The sequence below is a fragment of the Anolis carolinensis genome, chromosome 6 (genome assembly GCF_035594765.1).
Source record: "Anolis carolinensis isolate JA03-04 chromosome 6, rAnoCar3.1.pri, whole genome shotgun sequence".
Taxonomy (NCBI): Eukaryota; Metazoa; Chordata; class Lepidosauria; order Squamata; family Dactyloidae; genus Anolis; species Anolis carolinensis.
In genome coordinates this window covers 51,144,652-51,164,222 of record NC_085846.1, presented here as the reverse complement: position 1 = coordinate 51,164,222, position 19,571 = coordinate 51,144,652, and the positions used below count along the sequence as shown (strand labels likewise).

The 19,571-nt window shown below is 38.0% G+C and overlaps 1 protein-coding gene across 2 annotated transcripts in view; it reads left to right on the top strand.

Annotated features, from left to right (window-relative positions):
* The window catches only part of cntnap2 (contactin associated protein 2), a 924,912-nt gene that overhangs the window by 539,387 nt on the left and 365,954 nt on the right, over positions 1 to 19,571 (top strand). The window contains exons 2-3 of one of the 2 annotated variants that reach the window (XM_008112906.3): positions 13,567 to 13,714; positions 14,064 to 14,127. In XM_008112906.3, coding sequence (XP_008111113.2) covers positions 13,700 to 13,714; positions 14,064 to 14,127 — 79 coding nt within the window. In that variant the 5' untranslated portion in view covers positions 13,567 to 13,699. The remainder of the gene's footprint in view (positions 1 to 13,566; positions 13,715 to 14,063; positions 14,128 to 19,571) is intronic. The other variant, XM_008112904.3, reaches the window with a different exon arrangement.

Here is a 19,571-nt window from a genome sequence, read left to right as displayed (position 1 = left end):
TTACCAGCATCCCAGACTATTCCCTCCTTCATTTCTTCTTTAGCATTGTCCTTAAAGTAATTATTAATCCCCATTCTAATTTTTTCCCTATGTGACTTGATTTTCAAAATATAATCATTCATTCTCCAGGCTCTGTTTCTTTTATATCCCACTCTTAATTTCATTAATATCGGAAAGCTTTTCTGGCTGTCCGCAATGCCATGGAATAGGCCTTAAGAGAGGCTCTAGCCTGTGTTTGGTCGGACACACTTCGAGTTTTTTGCCAGGTGCAATCTAATCTCCATCTTGACCACTTCATCAAAGCCAGCTCCTCAGAAAACCAAGGGGCTGGATTGGCTCTGTGTGACGAGAGGAGATGTTCAAGGGCGATCGTGTCCACTGCCCTGGTCATCTCGGTGTTATAGAGATCAACTAAGGCTTCGACAGAATCACCAACTACCATGGCAGGACAATCCCTAAGAGAAATCAGGAATCCATCCGGATCCATAAGTCTCCTGGGATGGACCATCTTAATTAGTCCACCACCCCTGCAGAGGTTTATGGCTGCAGTTATTCTAAAACTGATCAAGTGATGGTCAGTCCATGACAATGGAAGAATATTTTGCTCTTCCACTCTAACCTCTCCTCCATCCACAACAAAAACCAGGTCTAACATGTGTCCAGCCTGATGGGTAAGTTCAGAGATCACTTGGGACAGGCCCATGGCCATCATGGCAGCCATGACGTCCTGGGCGACACCATATAAGGTGGACTCTGCATGGACGTTGAAGTCTCCCAGTACCACCAGGCACTGGGACTCCAACACCAGGCTAGAGACCACCTCAGCTAGTTCAGGCAGCGAGACTGCTGCATTTCAGGGTGAATGCACACAAGCAGAATCCCCAACCTGTCCCAGTTTCCCACTTTCAGGTGGACACAGTCAAACCCAGGAGATTGTGGAACAGGGCATCTGATCAGGCAGATGGTTTCCTGATAGACCACTGCAACCTCACCTCCCCACTCCCGGTTTTGGCCTGCTGTTGCACTCTGAAGCCTGGAGGACACAGCTGAATGAGATTAATCCCACCCAGTTCATCCAACCAGGTATCAGTAATGCAAGCCAGATCCACTTTTTCATCCAGGATCAGATCATGGATGGCCTCTGTTTTACCATTTATGGATACTTAAGTCCAGAGGGACTGTCATGTAAGCTATCTGGCTTATCTCTCCTCAGGGTTGCAGGGGGTCTAGTGCACATCTCCTTGGGTTGAAGGAGCTGATCACCTCCTCTCATCCCCCACACAACCTCAACGGTGCCCCCCAGTCCCAGAACACCCCCCCCTCAAAAGCAGAACAGGCAGGGATAGGGACTAAAGAAGTTAGTCAGCTTTCCAATACTGGAGAGCCAACTAACACACTGTCAAGAGGGCTTAGTTGGGAAGATTCTTGTGGCAATGAGAAAGGGGGGGTCATTTGGTGAAGTTGGGGAGGGGCCGTGCAAGGCTGTTGTTTGGTGATTGGAGTCAATACTTATCTTGGGTGGTGGTAGGGGTCAGTGATGAAGTATCTAATAATCCCTTCTCTGGTGTTTATTGGGGCAGTTCTAATAATATTTGGGCACAATTTAGACTTCCTTTAATTTGGGGGCCTGATTTAATGCTCAAAATAAGAGGGTGGATAATAGGGTCTTGGAGAGCTCTCTTTATGTGGATGCCCCAATGGCCTAATCGAGTTTTATGTGCCAAGATCTCTTCAGGTGTTAAGTCATGTTCAAATATGATTGTGAGACATGAAGAACAATCTTGGCGATGGTATTCTCTGCGGAGCCTATTGATGGACACAGTTTTGATCTCCACAGGGTGCCTTCTTAGGATCCGACTCAGACATCCTTACCTCTTTTTGTGAGCACCACCTGCCCCTATTGAGCTGAGAGTCAAAAATCTCAAAATGCCAGCTTGTTAGGTTGTAAAATTTGATATTGTTGATGATCAAGCTGTTGGGCATCTGAGGCTAAGATATTTCTTCTGGTTTCCTCTTGTAAATAGTCCTCAGTGCTTCTCATATCTACCCGCCCCCCTTGTCCATTCCTTTGTTCTTGCAATCCCCCCTCATCTGAGTCGCATCCCATTAGAAGGTTTCCCTCCCCAGTCCCTCCTCCAGTCCCCATCCCGCCCCTCTCTGACCATGGACCATGTGTCGTCGATTGATTTAAGGTCCATATCATCTTCTGTGTTCCTTGTGCAAAGTTTTGAAGTTGGATTTCTCCCCATTAGGGCAATCCCTATTAAAAAATGGTCCAGTTTCTCACTCAGGGTCTCTAGGTGCTGGAAGATGAGATAAAATGATTTCCCCAACCGATCTCATAAATGAGATAACCCAGTGTTCGTATGGTTCTCATAATTATCCATCCTCTCTTTCTTATTCGACTTTGTAGTACAACCTTCTCTTACCTTCTCAACTTACCTAAACCTTCTACCAACATACTTATTTCCCACTATCTTACTCTGTTCACAACCTTCTTAATCACTCCCTACCTCTCCTTACCCTCAACTCTCACCTCCTTCTACTCACTTACCTACATACTTTACCTTCAATAATCTTTCCGCTGAGTTATCTCAATTAATCTTCCAGTCAAATTATCTCATTCCTATACAAAGTAACCCCTTCAGCCCCAAACATCCTATATCAAGTTCCTATACTTTATCCAGTCCTCAGTTATATTATTATTTCCTATGTCCTCCGACCCCTAACCAAGTCATGATTGCCCACGTTCAAGAGTTCTATCCCTCCTTCTGTCTTAGTCTATCAAGACAGTGCTGGATGATGGCGCCAGGGGGAGCCAAGTTGGTGAGCTGCACAGTCGATGTCAAGATGGCAGTCTTAGTCCAGGGAGGTGGAAAAACAGCTGAAGCCCAATCGGCCACACTCACCTAACTCGCCTCCCTGTTCGGTGAGGCAGTGGCAGTGATGAAAAACCAACCATCATCCTAATTAATGTAAAGCAATTTGGGATCTTATCATATGTGCCACTGGAATTGCCATGGATCATGGCAAATCCAGCAGTGCCTGGTGGGGTGAGAGGGTGGGTAACCTGTTGCCTCATGCCCCACATCACCTGGCTCCCTCCCATTGATCAAAATACAAGCCTCCCAGGTTGACACTGTGGTGATATACTCATCTGTTGGGGGTTTTTTTTTGGAAATTTTAAACTTTGCATGGGCTTTCTGGCTGCAGGATCACAGTCTTTCTAAGGAAGCTGGGCAGGGGGGACTTCCTCCTTTCAGCTGCCTTAAGGAATAATGCTGTGTTTGATGTCAGCCAAGGTGCCTACCACAACACAGTAGTGGAGGGAGGTCCTGGAGGGTGGCTGCCCAGCAATCCCAGACACCAGATGAGGCCTGCTTTGTAGTCAATGTAGAAGGGCCTAAGTAGGAACTTTATGATGTTAAGAAGTGTTTAGCAGTGCAATGAAGTGCCTCCGAGTTTGGTGGACTCTCTTTCTTTGGAGGTTTTTAAACAGAAGTTGGATGCCATCTTTCAGGAGTGCTTTAGCTGAACATTCCTGCTTTGCAGGAGTTTTAATAAGGTGGCCCTTGAAATTAATTTCAACTCCATGATTCTATGAAATATGATTGAGCTAATACATTTACTCCACTGGCACTGCATAATCTTAAATAATAACATAAATTAGGCATTCTCCCTAGTGGTTCTCAACCTGTGGGTTGCCAGCTGTTTTGACCTTCAACTCCCTGAAATCCTAAACTGGCTGGGATTTCTGGTAGTTGTAGACCAAAACACTTGGGGACCCACATGTTGAGAACCACTGCCCTAGTGTTTCATATGTAAAGTGGATTCTTTCTTCATTTTTTAAATCTGTGAAGGTAAAGTCAACCTGACAGCAAGATATTCCACAGATTTTTCAAAATGCTTCCCTCATGTTTAACTGAGCAAGTTCTAATATGTTTTTCAAGACTGCAAATGTTATCCAAAAGTTTCTTCTTATGACAGGAGATTTATTTTGGCTTTACAGGTTTTCGTAGTTTGTAAAATGAATACAGGTTCTCTATTTAAGAGTTTGAAATGTTATGAATTGAGATGGCTTATTAAGTAGAAAGTTACGTTGAATCAAAACATTCCTGACTGATTCAGAACAGAATAGAACAGAACCGAACAATCCACAAGTATCGAGTACCAGTGGAAATTAAAACAGCTTGCTTGACTTCAAACAACAGTTTTAACCAACTTGCTTAGTAAAACTTGATGTGGTTGTCAAGTATGGATGCATAAGAGTTAGAACCATGAGATATAGAAATTGGTTTTGCAATGTGCTGCTGTTCAACCACTTGGAGAGCTGCTAGGCCTATGCCAAATGCAGGTTGTCACTCACAATGAGGGACACTTCACAAGTATGATATAGACCATGAAATTGCACTTAATGTTTGCATCAACCTTAGAACTGGCAATGCCTGACCTTGATGCATATTTCTTTCTATTTTAAATAGAAATCTTAATGGAACAAAATCAAGAACAGTAGCAAACATTTCAGAAGACTGTACACAAGAAGAAAATGCATTAGAAAGTTCATGGTACAATTTTAATGAGAAAATATACAATATTAGAGAAATGAAAGGAAAGGGTTAAATTTAAGTTGGCAGATAACTGCCTGAGCAAAGGTATTTTGAAAAAAATATTTAGTTTTCATGTCATAATGAACACTGAACATACTGACTGAAAAAAATTGGACAACGGTTTACTCATCTCCCATAAGAGCCTCCCTGTCATGATATCACATCCTGGATACTTTTTAAAAAAGAGAACTAAAAACAGTGCATGAGATGATATAGTGAAATGGTATCCACATTAATTAATTTTAGATATTGTTAACCCAGACATTTTTACCTGAACTTTTGTTCACAAGAATGAGGCTGCAGTTTTTTGGGAAATGTTGGCAGAAACAGTTTTATACATTAAAAGTAAAAAAAAAAAACTAATCAAGCAAAGAAATATAGAGTAGAAACAAAAAAAGTCAAGAAAAAAAGAGAATGAAAACAAAAAGAAAAAAAAGAAAAGAAAAACGAAATGTAGATTATCTCCAATCCATCCTCACCTGGCCAAAAGAAAACAACATAGGTTTTACCCTCTAGGCCTCCCAATGTTGACTCCTTTCTTGATCCCTCCCCCCAATTATTGTTCAGAACAAAATTGGAAAGTTCTTCTCTTCCTCATGCAAAAAGTGAACAAAAAGTTTCCAGTATTTCACAAAATTCCAGTGTATCTTCTTTTAGTAACAGGTTAATTTGTCCATCTCAGCCAAGTCCATTATTTTTATAATCCGATCCTCTGTTGCTGGGGCTTCTGAGTTCGTCCATTTCTGCGTGTAAAGCAATTTGACTACTGTGAACATATATTGCCACAGTCTATCACAGTCATTTGAATCAGTCAAACCAAGTAGAGAAGTTTCTGGTTTTAACTGGATATTTCCCCAAAAAACTTTCTGGGTCTCCTTATGCATTTGAATCCAGTATTTTTTGGCTTGTTTAGTTGTTTACATGTCTACCACATATGGTAGAAAGACCCCACTTGCTGTTTACACTTCCAGCAATGGTTGGAAATCTCTTAGAAAACTTTTCAAGAGTTATATAACATTGATACATCATTTTATAAAAATATATTTCAAATTATAACATAATTTTAACCCCTTGTTCCATATTTTCTCTTATTGGTCCAACATTTATTATGCCCAACATTTTTGCCCATTTTGTCATGCATTCTTTAACTTGCTCATCTTCCATTTCACATTTCAATAACATCTTATACATTATAACAATTAAATGTTCATCATTAACACATACCTGCGACTCAAATTCCGATTTACTCGGTTCAAAACCAACTACAGTAGAGTCTCACTTATCCAACATTTGCTTATCCAAGGTTCTGGATTATCCAACGCATTTTTGTAGTCAATGTTTTCAATACATCATGATATTTTGGTGCTAAATTCGTAAATACAGTAATTACTATGTAGCATTACTGCATATTGAACTTCTTTTTCTGTCAAATTTGTTGTATAACATGATGTTTTGGTGCTTAATTTGTAAAATCATAACCTAATTTGATGTTTAATAGGCTTCTCCTTAATCTCTCCTTATTATCCAACATATTCACTTACCCAACATTCTGCTGGCCCGTCTATGTCTACTGTAATTGATTGTCTTGTCTAAATCTTTCCATTAACTGTAAATAAGAAAACCACTGAAAAACAAAACTCTCCTCAATCAGTTATCTTTTTTTAATTCTATATTCTCCTTGTGCATTTTCTAGAAGATCTTGATAACTTAACCATTTTTTCTTGCCATGTATCTCTGGGGGAAAAAAGAAAATCTTGTTCAGTATTTTGCATAGCAAGTTTACACATGTTTACACAGTCATATAAAAAATGAGCCAAAGGAACATTGAGCTGGAGAGCAGAGTTGTACAACTGCTTACAGTTAGTAACAGTCTTGATGAAATAGTAAAATGTGGGCTAGACCAGGGCTTCTAAAATCTTTTCCATTTGTTACCCTTTTCCACTTGAGACATTTTTACATGACCCCAGGTATGTAGGTACATAACATAAGTGTACCTATATACACAATATTCATTCATTCATTACATACACAGTATCAGTATTAGCCGAGAATCCCCTACAACCATCATATTCCTTCTTTTGAAGGTTTTGCAGGAGCCATTCCATTTGCTGACTCTTTGAGGTGCACCTGCACATTCTGTGAAGACAAGCTCTGTTGCACTACCTGCTGTTCTGCATCATTGTTGATGCTGGAGAGAATTTCAAATTAATTCTGTAGCTCCAAACTTACAAAATAATTTTTCATCCTTCCATTTTTGTATATAACATTCCTCCAAGTTCCTCCCTCCTGTGTTTGAAAAATGACCTTCTCAGAGAGACCTGTGATTCTCCTGATAACTTCATCCTGGATGCATGGACTTCAAGACGCTGGACCTTCTCTTCCAAGAGGACCACTAACTTGCACTTGTTGCAAGTATAGTTATCCACATTATCAGGTAGAACATAAATATTCCATACCTCTTGCAGGTGACTGCATGTGTTCCATCTCCATCCATTTTAGTAGAGTTAAGAAGAAAACTAAGTAAAGAATGGAACACGGTGCATTGAGCTCTGTTGCGCCTCTACAAACTACCATTTCAGGCTCTCATTTAAGGAAAGGATATAAGATCCCCTACCCCCTTTCAAAATGTGTTTCTATTAAAATAAAGCAGTCTGTATATTGCACATTTGTGTAGTATCTAGCGAACTTAAAAACATTAATATTTATTTGAGTTGTACTTTATGCATCTTGTATGAAATGCATCTTTTTAAGTTGGACAAAGAGGTGTGGTGCATTGCATAAAGTTCAATTTATGAAATTCAATTTCCTAAGGATATAAATACACCACCATCAGTAGAGGAGATTTAATTATGCCCGTTCGTAATTCACAGGTCTTGTAAATTGATTCTTTTGCAGGCTTACAATGATGGATTTGGGCCTGATGTTTGCATTATGCACCAAATGTGCATTACTGTAAGCCATTTATCTAAATGAATGCATAGAATTCAAAGGATATTATTGTGCTGAAAACTAAATGAAATGTGTTTTAATTATCTCTGAAATTGATGGTACTACTTCTCTCCCTTTTTATTTTCCCTCAAGCATTTATATTCATATTTTCAGAAATTTAACTGTGGTTATTTGAAAACATATCAGCTTCATTCTCTTTTACAGAAATAAGTTCTATTGATTTCAAAGAGCTTCTTTACTTGTAAGTATGCTTAGGATGTCATGCATACTTCTTAATCCTTTGCATATTTACTGAGCAGTTTCATTGAGTTCAGTCAAACATCTTCCTACAAAAGGACATGTGCAGGATTATATTTTTTAGGCTAGTGGTTTCCAACAAATGTCCATGCTGTATGCTTTTAAAAAATCAAAATGTGAAGAAACAACAGAACAGAATTATATGGATGTCTTGATTTGAGTAAATGTGAACATGACACAAAAATGGGTAAATCTATCAAGTGTGAGCTTTGTAGAGGATTGATGATGATAAATGGAAGCTCGTGCCCGTGATCCAGAACAATAGCATGCCACTCAGGTTTGCAGAACAAGAAATATAGGAACTTTACTGATTTCAAGAAAACAAAAAACAGTAGTATTTACAAGGATCCTTCTGATCACTTACAGAAGTCTACAGTCATAAATAGACATTTCTCAGTCCACAAATTTGCTTCAGAGAAGAATATAATCCTGGTCCTACTCCCTCTTTTCTCAGCAGCAAACAGGCCTCAAAATAGCAAGGCCTCTCTGAGTACATTGCTCTGCTTCACCAGCAGTACTCAGTCAGCATTGAAAACTTGTCCAAAACGGTTCTGCAGCAGCATAACAGAAACAGTATCAAATCAATCCCGAGATCTTTGCAGACTCAGCCAATCAGCTTCATGCACTTCATTTTCCAGTTAACACACACAGCACAGTGCCTTTGCAAACCATGACAACCCCTCCTTGTGTTGAGTGGAAAATAATACATTTCACATTTAAACAGTACATTCAAAAATACATAAATCATTCATTACTGCTAAATGTCTCTGAACTCCCAAAGGTTTGGTAAAAACATCAGCCAAATTTGAATTGGTGTTGCAGTACACCTAATAAATTTCCCCATTCTTTACTGCATCCTTGACACAAGCGTACTTAATGTCTATAAGCTTGCTCCTTTGCTTCACACTATCATGGGTGTAATTACTAATATACAATAGCTGACCCATAATGCTTTTGTACAGTGTTTTGTTGTTAAATTCCTCTGAGTTCTCCACTTCCCAAGTGAAACCCAAAATTATGGGTGATTGAACTCCCTTGCAATCCTGCATTCCTGTCTTCTCTAGCACTTGCATTATCTTGCCTTTCTGGCTCAAAACGAAGACCCTTTTTTCATCCCTCGCAATATTAACTCTTAAAAAATACTATATGGGACCCAAGTTCCTCAACTTGAAATGCTTTCCCAGTTTCTTTTTGAACTGTTCAATTTCCTGTATCAATCTCGCAGAAAAACACAGATTGTCCACAAACACAATGAGTGTCTGGTAATCCTGGTTCAGTCCTCGTGTTTGGCTCACCAAACAAATCCTGTATCTTTCAGGCTTTCTTATGATCCTTTTGATCCTTCTCGGGCCCATATCCTGATTAATGCTAGACAACTCGCCATTCTCATGCACTATCGGCTCTTCCTTTATTTTATCCTCAAATATCCTGCAACCAGTATTTCTTCGCCCCAGAGATCCTGAGGTTGGCTTGAGTCTTATAATAAAAAGTTTTTAACAATTTGGATTGCAAACAACAATATGGTTATGCTTGCACATTTTTTGCATCAATGCTGTACATTGCATCCTTTCTGCAGATCATAATAAAGTATTTACCGTAGAGTCTCACTTATCCAACACTCGCTTATCCAATGTTCTGGATTATCCAACACATTTTTGTAATCAATGTTTCCAATACATCATGATATTTTGGTGCTAAATTCATAAATACAAGAATTACTACATAGCATTACTGCGTATTGAACTACTTTTTCTGTCAGTTTTATTGTATAACATGATGTTTTGGTTCTTAATTTGTAAAATCATAACCTAACTTGATGTTTAATAGGCTTCTCCGTAGTCTCTTCTTATTATCCAACATATTTGCTTATCCAACATTCTGCCGGCCCGTTTATGTTGGATAAGTGAGACTCTACTGTATTTATTTATTTACAGTATTTATATTCCACCCTTCGCACCCCAAAGGGGACTCAGGGCGGATCACATTGTACACATAAAAGGCAAACATTCAATGCCATATGAACATAGAGACAGAGACAGACACAGATGCAATTTAATCTTCTCCAGCTTCCAGCTTCCTGAGAGTATACTCGATTCCAGCCACAAGGGGAGCAGCTGCTTCATCATCCACTGTGAAGTACCTCTGTCACTTGTCTTCACCCTGGTGGGCCTTACTCTGTTCAGAAATATTGGTGGTTAACTGAGCTCACTAGATGGGACCCTCCTTAACTAAGCTCCATAGTCTAAATTTCACTTCATTATGAGGAATGGCTTAGGGACCCGGGCCTGTTTCATTTGGAAAAAAGAAGACTGAGAGGGGACATGATAGCCATGATTAAATATTTGAAGGGATGTCACATTGAAAAGGAGACAAGCTTGTTTTCTGCAGCTCTTCAGCTCTTCTTATGCTTCTTCAACTTGTCCAAGAATTTTTGTATGTGACCCTGGGTATATAGGTGTATAAAACAGGTATTTAAATCAAACTTTTAAAAGTATCAGATGGTTACATTAATTAATATGGAGGGCCAACTGTAGTACAACAATAAAAAATAGTGCATGTCTAAGACCCAAGTACAAAAACACCAACCCCCTTAAGTAAAATACAGTGAGCCCCTTGGTATCCAGGACCCTGGTATCTGATGATGATAATCCAGGACCCTCTATAGATACCAAAACATGTGGCTGCTCAAGTCCAATGATATTTATAATGCTGTAGTAAATTGGTGTCCCTTATATAAAATGACAAAGTCAATGTTTGCTTTTGGTGTGTGTGTGTGTGTGTGTGTGTGTGTGTGTGTGTAGGGGTTAACCCTATTCCAAGCCCTCCTTATCCATAGATTTAACCAGACATAGCTTGAAATAAATATATCAATGTCAAAACCAGAGTTTTTCAGGTAATTTTTTTCTAAATGTTTTCATCTTACTGTATATACTTGAGTATAAGCCTACCCGAATATAAGCTGAGGCACCTAATTTTACCACGAAAACCTGGGAAAACTTAGTGACTCAAGTATAAGCTAAGGGTGGGAAATGCAGCAGCTACTAGTACATTTCAAAAATAAAAATGTTCTCTGCCTCTTTCCTTCCTTCCTTCCTTCCTTCCTGAGTGCTTGCTTTGCTTTCTTTTTATCCATTCTGGGCCCAGTTCTGTACAACATGTTTATTAATGACTTAGATGAAGGTTTAGAAGACATGATCATCAAGTTTGCAGACATCACCAAATTGGGAGGGATAGCTAATACTCCAGAAGACAGGAGCAGAATTCAAAATGATCTTAACAGATTAGAGAGATGGGCCAAAACCAACAAAAGGAGGTTCAATAGGGACAAATGCAAGATACTCCACTTAGGCAGAAGAAATGAAGTGCATTATTAGAGGCTGGGTTGCCACTTTTGGGGCTTTTATTGAGGTTTTCCTGCATGGGAGCAGGAGGGGGTTGGACTACATAGCTTTTGGGGGACTCTTCCTACATCATCATCATCATCATCATCATCATCATCATCATAGGCTGAGTTGCCACTTTTAGGGGCTTTTATTTTATTTTTCCTGCATGAGAGGAGGAGGTGGTTGGATTGCATGGCTTTTGGGGAGTCTCTTCCTACATTATTATATAAACCCCACTTACTGATTTATTATTATTATTATTATTATTATTATTATTATTATTATTATTTATTGTCTGGGTTGCCACATTTGGGGACCTTTATTGTGCTTTCCTTGCATGGGATCAGGAGAGGTTTGGACTATATGGCCTTTGGGGGTCTCTTCTTACTCTATTCTTACCTCCGTGGAGCATGCCTTCTCTTGAAATCCACAAGCATGTGGACAATTTCAACAGAAAGGAGGAAACCATGAAAATGAACAAAATCTGGCTACCAGTATTTAAAAAACCCCAAAATCAGAACAGCAAATAAAGAGCAAGACTGAAGAAGCAGGGGAATTCCAGACAAGAATCGATCAGTAAGTAGGGTTTATATATCTGTGGAATGTTCAAGGTGGGGAAAGAACTTTTGTCTGCTTGAGCTACGTGTGAATGTTGCAGTTGGCCACCTTGATTAGCATTGAATGGGTTTGCAGCTTCTAGGCCTGGCTGGAAGCTGCCTGGGGGAATCCTTTGTTGAGAGGTGTTAGCTAACACCTCCCAACAAAGGATTTCCCCAAGCACCTTAAAAAAGGCTGAAAAACTCTGTTTATACTCGGGTATATACGGTATATATGGCGTTTGTGTATATATATATATATATATATGTGTGTGTGTGTGTGTGTGTGTATGCGTGTGTGTGTGTGGTAATGCACCAGCTGAACACTGCAGATAGCCCAGGACATGACTGAATGTTTGACCAACCTCAGAAATATCTTTTTAAATAACATATTAGGGTTCAACCCTTTCTGTACGTATTTTCCATTATTTCTGTAGATGAGAGAAATTTAAAATACATGAAATCTTCACCTGTAGTTAAAGAATTGCTGCATTGTTCTCTATTGTAGGGAATAGGCTAGAAACTTTAATGTGTAGTTATAATCTTAGTATTTTGTAATGTGATGAGCTTTTGCAATGTGATCACCTTGTGCTACACTTTTTAAAAACAGTATTTATCTGTCTTTTTACAAAAACTGATGCAAAGTGTTTATAAATGTGTTTTCATTGAATCTCTGTACTTTTATCAGCAGAGCTTCAAAAATATAGGCACTTGTACCCACAAAATCTCAGGAGACATCTGGGTTAATACAGAGAATAGCAAATAAGTGTCTCCTTCCTATCTCCTAGAAAATCCTAGGGCCCAATTACACTGACCACTTGTGTCCAAAGCAATGAGAACTGCAGTAGCTAAACACTGCACACAGCTTATCTGCATTAACCCGTGGCAAAGCCGTTAAATGTTAAACTAACATATCTAGAGATGGTGAATTGAATACGAAACAGTTCAGAAGCCAAGGTCTAGATATGTTTAGCTTGGAGAAGAGAAGGTTGTCATAATATTCATGATTAAATACAGTGTTCCCTCACTACTTCACGGTTCACTTTTCGCGGATTTGCTCTTTCGTGGTTTTTCAATAAACTCTAAAAGACTATTATAAATAATAAAAAATTACAATTTACCGCCTAAGGAAGTTAGGAAGGAGAAGCCAAAGGGAGAGAAAAGGAGCAATGGGAGGAGAAGGAGGCGATTTATTAACACGATTGGTTGATAAAGACTTAAAATAGTGTATAACTACTAAAATAATGTATAAATATTAAAAGAAATATAGTTTCCCTACTTCACAGAATTTCACTTATTGTGGGTGGTCCTGGAACCTAACCCCAGCGATAAGTGAGGGAACACTGTATTTGAAAAGATGCCATATTGAGAAGGAGGCAAGCTTGTTTTGTGCTCCTTTAGAGACCAGGGCACACAGAGCAATGGATTTAAACTATAGGCAGGGGGTTGGACTGGATGGCTCTTGTGGTCTCTTCCAACACTATGATTCTAACAAATAATCAAAAACTTCATATTCTGAAGACACATTCAGAATATGAAGCAATTCCAGATTTATTCATTCAACTGATGGTAGCACTAGAACATAGTAGCAGACACAGAGAATATTCCCCTCTATCCTGCAGAAGACTTTCTGGGTGGAATGGGGTTTCCACCTGAATACTTACTCATACTGACCTGATCTCCAGTTTCAAAAAAGTCACAATACTAAAAATGTTTTGTTGTGTTTTTTCCTAGGCCTTTCCCGGAAACATAAATTCAGACAGTGTTGTGCGACATGATTTACAGCATCCAGTTATTGCCCGTTATGTTCGAGTACTTCCTCTGGATTGGAGTGAAGAGGGACAAATTGGCCTAAGAATTGAGGTGTATGGCTGCCCTTACTGTAAGTTTTTTTAACTTCTACTCTTTTCCTCTGCTCTGCCTCCTTTATTATTTTAGCCCAATCTGATCAAAACAAATATACAGTAATTTCCAGTTCTTCATATTAAAAATTGAGGTGCAATTAATCTCCAAGTAATATTCAGCCATATTTCATTCCTGTGTTTAGACTTGGTCGACACACATTCCATTATTATAAACAGAACCTGGAGGAAATTGTAGTCTCTATCTTCAGAAAATGGTCCTATGGATTGGAAGAATAGGTCAATTACCTTGAGGCTCATGTATCCACACTCCAACATATTAGGGATGAAGAGATTGCCTCAGACCCAGCAGAACAAATTATCTTACAGGAAAATCACACATGGGATCTCTCTGAGAGGAGGACACCGAAAAAGAAGGATCAAGAATCATGCTGTAAGTTTGGAGCTACATAATCAATTTGAACTTCTCTCCAGCAGCAAAGATGACACAGAAGAACAAAAAGTGAATGAAGGGAAGTAAGAAAACTATGGGGGGGATGGTCCATTGTTCTCAGTGTCTCTAAACTAATTTATAAAGTATGGGAAATAAACAATATGAACTTGAATTATTGATACAACAAAGCAAAAATGATATAATTGGCATTACTGAAACCTAGTGGGATGGATCTCATTATTGGATTGTAGTAATAGAGCGGTATGACCCATTTTGGAAAAATAGACAATATAAAGTAAATGTGTTCCTGACTAAAGCCAAATCAATGTTTGCCCACAAACACAAAGATACAGTGTTCCCTCACCTATCTCTGGGGTTAGGTTCCAGGACCAACCGCAATAAGTGAAAATCCGCGAAGTAGGGACACTATATTTAATTTAATATTTATACATTATTTTAGTAGTTATACACTGTTTTAAGTCTTTATCAACCAATCGTGTGTTGATAAATCACTTCCTTCTCCACCTGTTGCCGCTTGGGCTCCTTTTCTCTCCCTTTGGCTTCTCCTTCCTCCCTTACTTAGGCTGTAATTTGTAATTTTTTATGATTATTAATATTTTAGAGTTTATTGAAAAACCGCGGAACAGTGAATCCGCGAAAAGTGAACCACGAAGTAGTGAGGGAACACTGTATACAATGTCAATGATAAATCAACTACAATATAGATTAGTATTACATAAAATACAATTGGTACATAATTTCCAGGTACAATGGTATTGCTCTGTACATCTGAATAATTTCTAACTTTAAACAATGCGTGTTCTATACATAAACTTGTAGCTTGTGAGATCAATATGTTGAACTGACGAGCACGGACACCACAACCAGTTTCGACTCTAGGTCTTCCTATCTGTGATTATTATCTTAAATTAACAAGAGCATGTATCCATATCCATATACAATAGTTATAAATCTAATCCAAATACTCACAATTTTACATTTTAATGGGAAAAAAACCCACTTTATATCCTTTTCAACAGTTTGTATTCCTGTATCCTTTTTCAGTGGTGGGTTCTAAACAAAATCGATACTCTATAAACATTTTTATGATCAACAACATAGTTCAGAATCATTCAAATTTCACATATGAACCTAAATACATGGATTACCAGATCAAACTCTTATAAAGAGAATCTTACTGAATGTTTACGTTACAAACAAAGCATCCCCGTGGTCTAAATTAACCTAACTCACATAGCTGCTTCGTGTAAGCCTGAACTTTGCTATTTTTTCTATACTATATATTCCAATTACACTGCAAGCACTGCTAGCACCATCTGCTGCTTTTAGATATCTTCATCATTATACTCAGTAACTCCTTATCACTTTAAATGGAGCACATGTAGTTTAACTGGTTACCTTAAATCACTCAATCTGATGTTAACTCTCCTGTTATATTAAGAGTAATCCCAAAGAATACTCCATACTTACAAAAAGAACAAACGTATTTCAGCAGAGTATCGTATGAGCACATGAAATTATAGACACCATGACAAGCCAGTCACTTCAAGGATACCATCCATCCATCTTGCCCTTGGTCAGCCCCTCTTCCTTTTTCCTTCCTTTTTCCCTAGCATCATTTTCTTCCCCAAGCTTTGCTGTCTTCTCATGATGTGGCCAAAGTACTTCATCTTTGCCTCTATTAACCTTCCCTCCAGTGAGCAGTTGGGCTTTTTTTCCTGGAGTATGGACTGGTTTGATCTTCGTGCAGTCCAATGCACTCTCAGAATTTTCCTCCAACACCACAGTTCAAAAGCGTCTATCTTCCTTTGACCAGCGTTCCTTATGGTCCAGCTTTTTCCCTCCCACCACAGGGGTGCTTTGATTGTGCTTTTCTTGCATGACAGAAAGGAGTTGAACTGGATGCCTCCTGGGGTTTCTTCTTCTTCTACTTCTTCTTTATTATTTATTTATTTATTTATTTATTTATTTACTATGGCAGGGTGGCCATCTGTTGGAAGTGCTTTGTTTGGGCTTTTCCTGCATGGCAGAAGGTAGACTGGATGGCCCCTGGGTTTGTTCCTATTATTTTATTATAACACAGCAAACAAGATAGATATGCTGGATTTCGTATCACAAAATTACAAGTCGAACACTTCCCAAGTGTCTAGGACTGTGTGATGTATTTTCGGATGATGCTTGCAGATCCCAGCAGGGTGGCCTTTTGCAGTTGACAGATCGTAATTTTGTCAATGTCTATTGTTTCCAAATGCCAGCTGAGATCTTTTGGCATGGCACCCAGTGTGCCGATCACCACTGGGACCACCTGCACTGGTTTCTGCCAGAGTCTTTGAAGTTCAATCTTTGAGGTCCTGATAGCGGCTGAGTTTTTCTTGTTGTTTTTCATCAATGCGACTGTCACCTGGGATGGCAACATCAATGATCCAAACCTTTTTCTTTTCCACAACTGTAATGTCTGGTGTGTTGTGTTCCAGAACTTTGTCAGTCTGGATTCGGAAGTCCCACAGTATCTTTGCGTACTCATTTTCCAACACTTTTTCAGGTTTGTGATCCCACCAGTTCTTTGCTGCTGGGAGGTGGTACTTGAGGCATAAGTTCCAATGAATCGTTTGGGCCACATAGTTGTGCCTCTGTTTGTAGTCTGTCTGTGCGATTTTCTTACAGCAGCTGAGGAGATGATCAATGGTTTCGTCAGTTTCCTTGCACAGTCTGCAAGTTTATTCCTATTATTATTATTAAAAAGGCTGGATTGCCATCTGTTGTTATTATTATTATTATTATTATTATTATTATTATTATTATTATTATGTTTATTTAATTTTTTGACATTCAAGAAAATGCACAATTTATTTAATAAATCCAAAGTTGCATTCATGTATATGAATGAGACACGTTAGTCTTGAAAATTGAGTGGATAGTCCAAGTTGTTTACATTGTGGCATAGTAATGGTTTTGTGTGAAATTTAAGTTTCTAGGAATGTTACTATTCATAAGTAAAGAAATCATGTAAATTGTTTGTTTCACAGAGTTCATCAGTTCCTCAGGTATGGGTGTCAACAGATCATCTCCCGATTGTTTGGTGAGCACCTAAAAGCATGTTAGGTATCATAATTGTTATCCCATCATTCTACAACTTGCCTTTTGTTGTTGTAGATCTTTTTAACTATAATTTTTTATTAAAGATTTACAAAAAAAAAATAAGAAAAAGAAGAAAAGAAGAAAAAGAAAAAACAAAAAAAGGGGGAAAAGGAAGTTATATGGTGACTTCCAATCCTTTTCATCATGAAGTATAGTCCTTTAAAACTTTATTTCATATATCTATTCTTCCTCGAGATTGTTGTGAATTTCCTAGGGTTAATACTTTTTATTTTTCTTTCTGTTTTAAAGTAATGTCCTAAATTCTTCCTGTTTCATAAAGTTCATCAATAAAGTCCAGTCCTTTCCCTTTTTCGGTTTATTTTGACCTATAGCCAATTTGTATGTCAGTCTGTCCAAGCTCATAATTTCTATCATCTTTGCCAGCCATTTCTTAGTGGAAGGTATTTCATTTGTCCTGCAATGTCTTGCGTAGACAATTCTTGCTACAGTTGTTAAATAATTGAACAAGATGTCTTTATTTCTATCTAACTTTATATCGATGATGCCTAAAAGAAAATATTCTGGTGTCAATTGTATACTTATCAGTAAGATCTTCTGAATTTTCCCATGAATTTCTCTTCAATATTTTTTGCCCTATTGCAGCTCCACCACATGTGAAAGAAGGTACTGATTTCCGTGTTACATTTCCAACATTTTGCATTCATATTCTTGTTACAGTTTGCTAATTTACTTGGGGTAATATACCATTGGTACATCATTTTATACCAGTTTTCTCTTATATCATATGCATAAGTATATTTCGATTTGGTATTCCACATCTTCTCCCACTGTTCTATTCCAATTGTGGCCAACGTGCCCCACCCACTTCACTATGCATTCCTTGACTATTTCAGTTTCTGTTGACCACTTCAACAATATTTTATATATCTTTGTGATTAGTCTATTCTCCATTATCCTATCCCAATACAGTGGTTTTTTCCACAAATCCTCTCTTCTTATTTTTATTGCAATATATTCTCTAATTTGCATATATTGAAACCATGAAATATTATTCTGTAGTAGGTTCAGTTCTTCCTGTGTTTTCATTACCCAATTCCCATCTTGTCTTCTTAGTATTTCTTTATAGGTAAGCCAATCTTTCCCACCTATTTCACGCCTCTGGCAGGCCTACAGAGGTGCTATCCATATGGGGGTCTTTGCGTAAAATCTAACTTTATATCTCTCCCATATTTTAATTAATGCCGCTCTTATAAAGTGATTATTGAATTTTTTCTCATTTCTCTTTTTGGCGTATCATAGATAGGCATGCCAACCCTGTCTTAAATCATGGCCCTCCAGTGCCAATTTTTTTTTCAAGGTTGCCCATTCTTTTATCCAAGCTAGACCACATGCATTATAATATAATTTCAAATATGGGAGTCCAAAACCTCCTCTCTTCTTTTTGTCCATCATATTAGTAAATGATGACTTTTTGCCTTGCCAAATAAATTTTATAAGATCTTTATTCCAATTTTTGAAAACATGTTAATTCCTTAAAATAGGTATTGTTTGAAATAGGTAGAGCATTTTGGCAGGATATTCATTTTAATAACTGCTATTCTTCCTATTAGTGAGAATTTCTAATATTTCCAGCCATCCATATCTCTTCTAATTTCTTTCCACTTCAATTCGTAGTTGTTTCTTCAAAAGTTGAGAATTTGTCTCCATTATATTTATTCCTAAATATTTAATCTTTTTCGCTATCTATATTCCTGTACTTTCCACTAGTTTTTGCTATCTCAATTTGGACATTTTTTGTTAATATAATTGTTTTTTTCCTGTTCATTTTAAATCCTGACACTTTTCCAAATTCCTCTATTTTCTTTAGCCAAATCTGTATGCTTTCAAGGGGGTCTTCGACTAGGCAAGTCATCTACAAAGGCTCGGGCTTTGTAATTTTCTTTTTTAATTGTTGTTCCAATTAACTTGTTATCTTCTCTTATTTCCTTTAGTAGAATTTCTATTGGAAATATGAAGAGTAGTGGAGAGAGCAGGCAACCTTGCTTTGTTCCTTTACATATATCTATATTATTAGTCGATTGACCATTTATTATTGTTTTGGCTCGTTGTTGATTATAAATATTGTACTGGGTTTATGAATTGATAGCCCATATCTAACTCTGAAAGTAGTAATGTGAAAAAGTCCCAGTTTAGTCTATCAAAAGCCTTTTCTTGATCATTTGCTAATAATGCTATTTCCTTTCCATTATTTTTCTCATAATATTGTATTACAGTAGAGTCTCACTTATCCAAGCTAAACGGACCAGCAGAAGCTTGGATAAGCG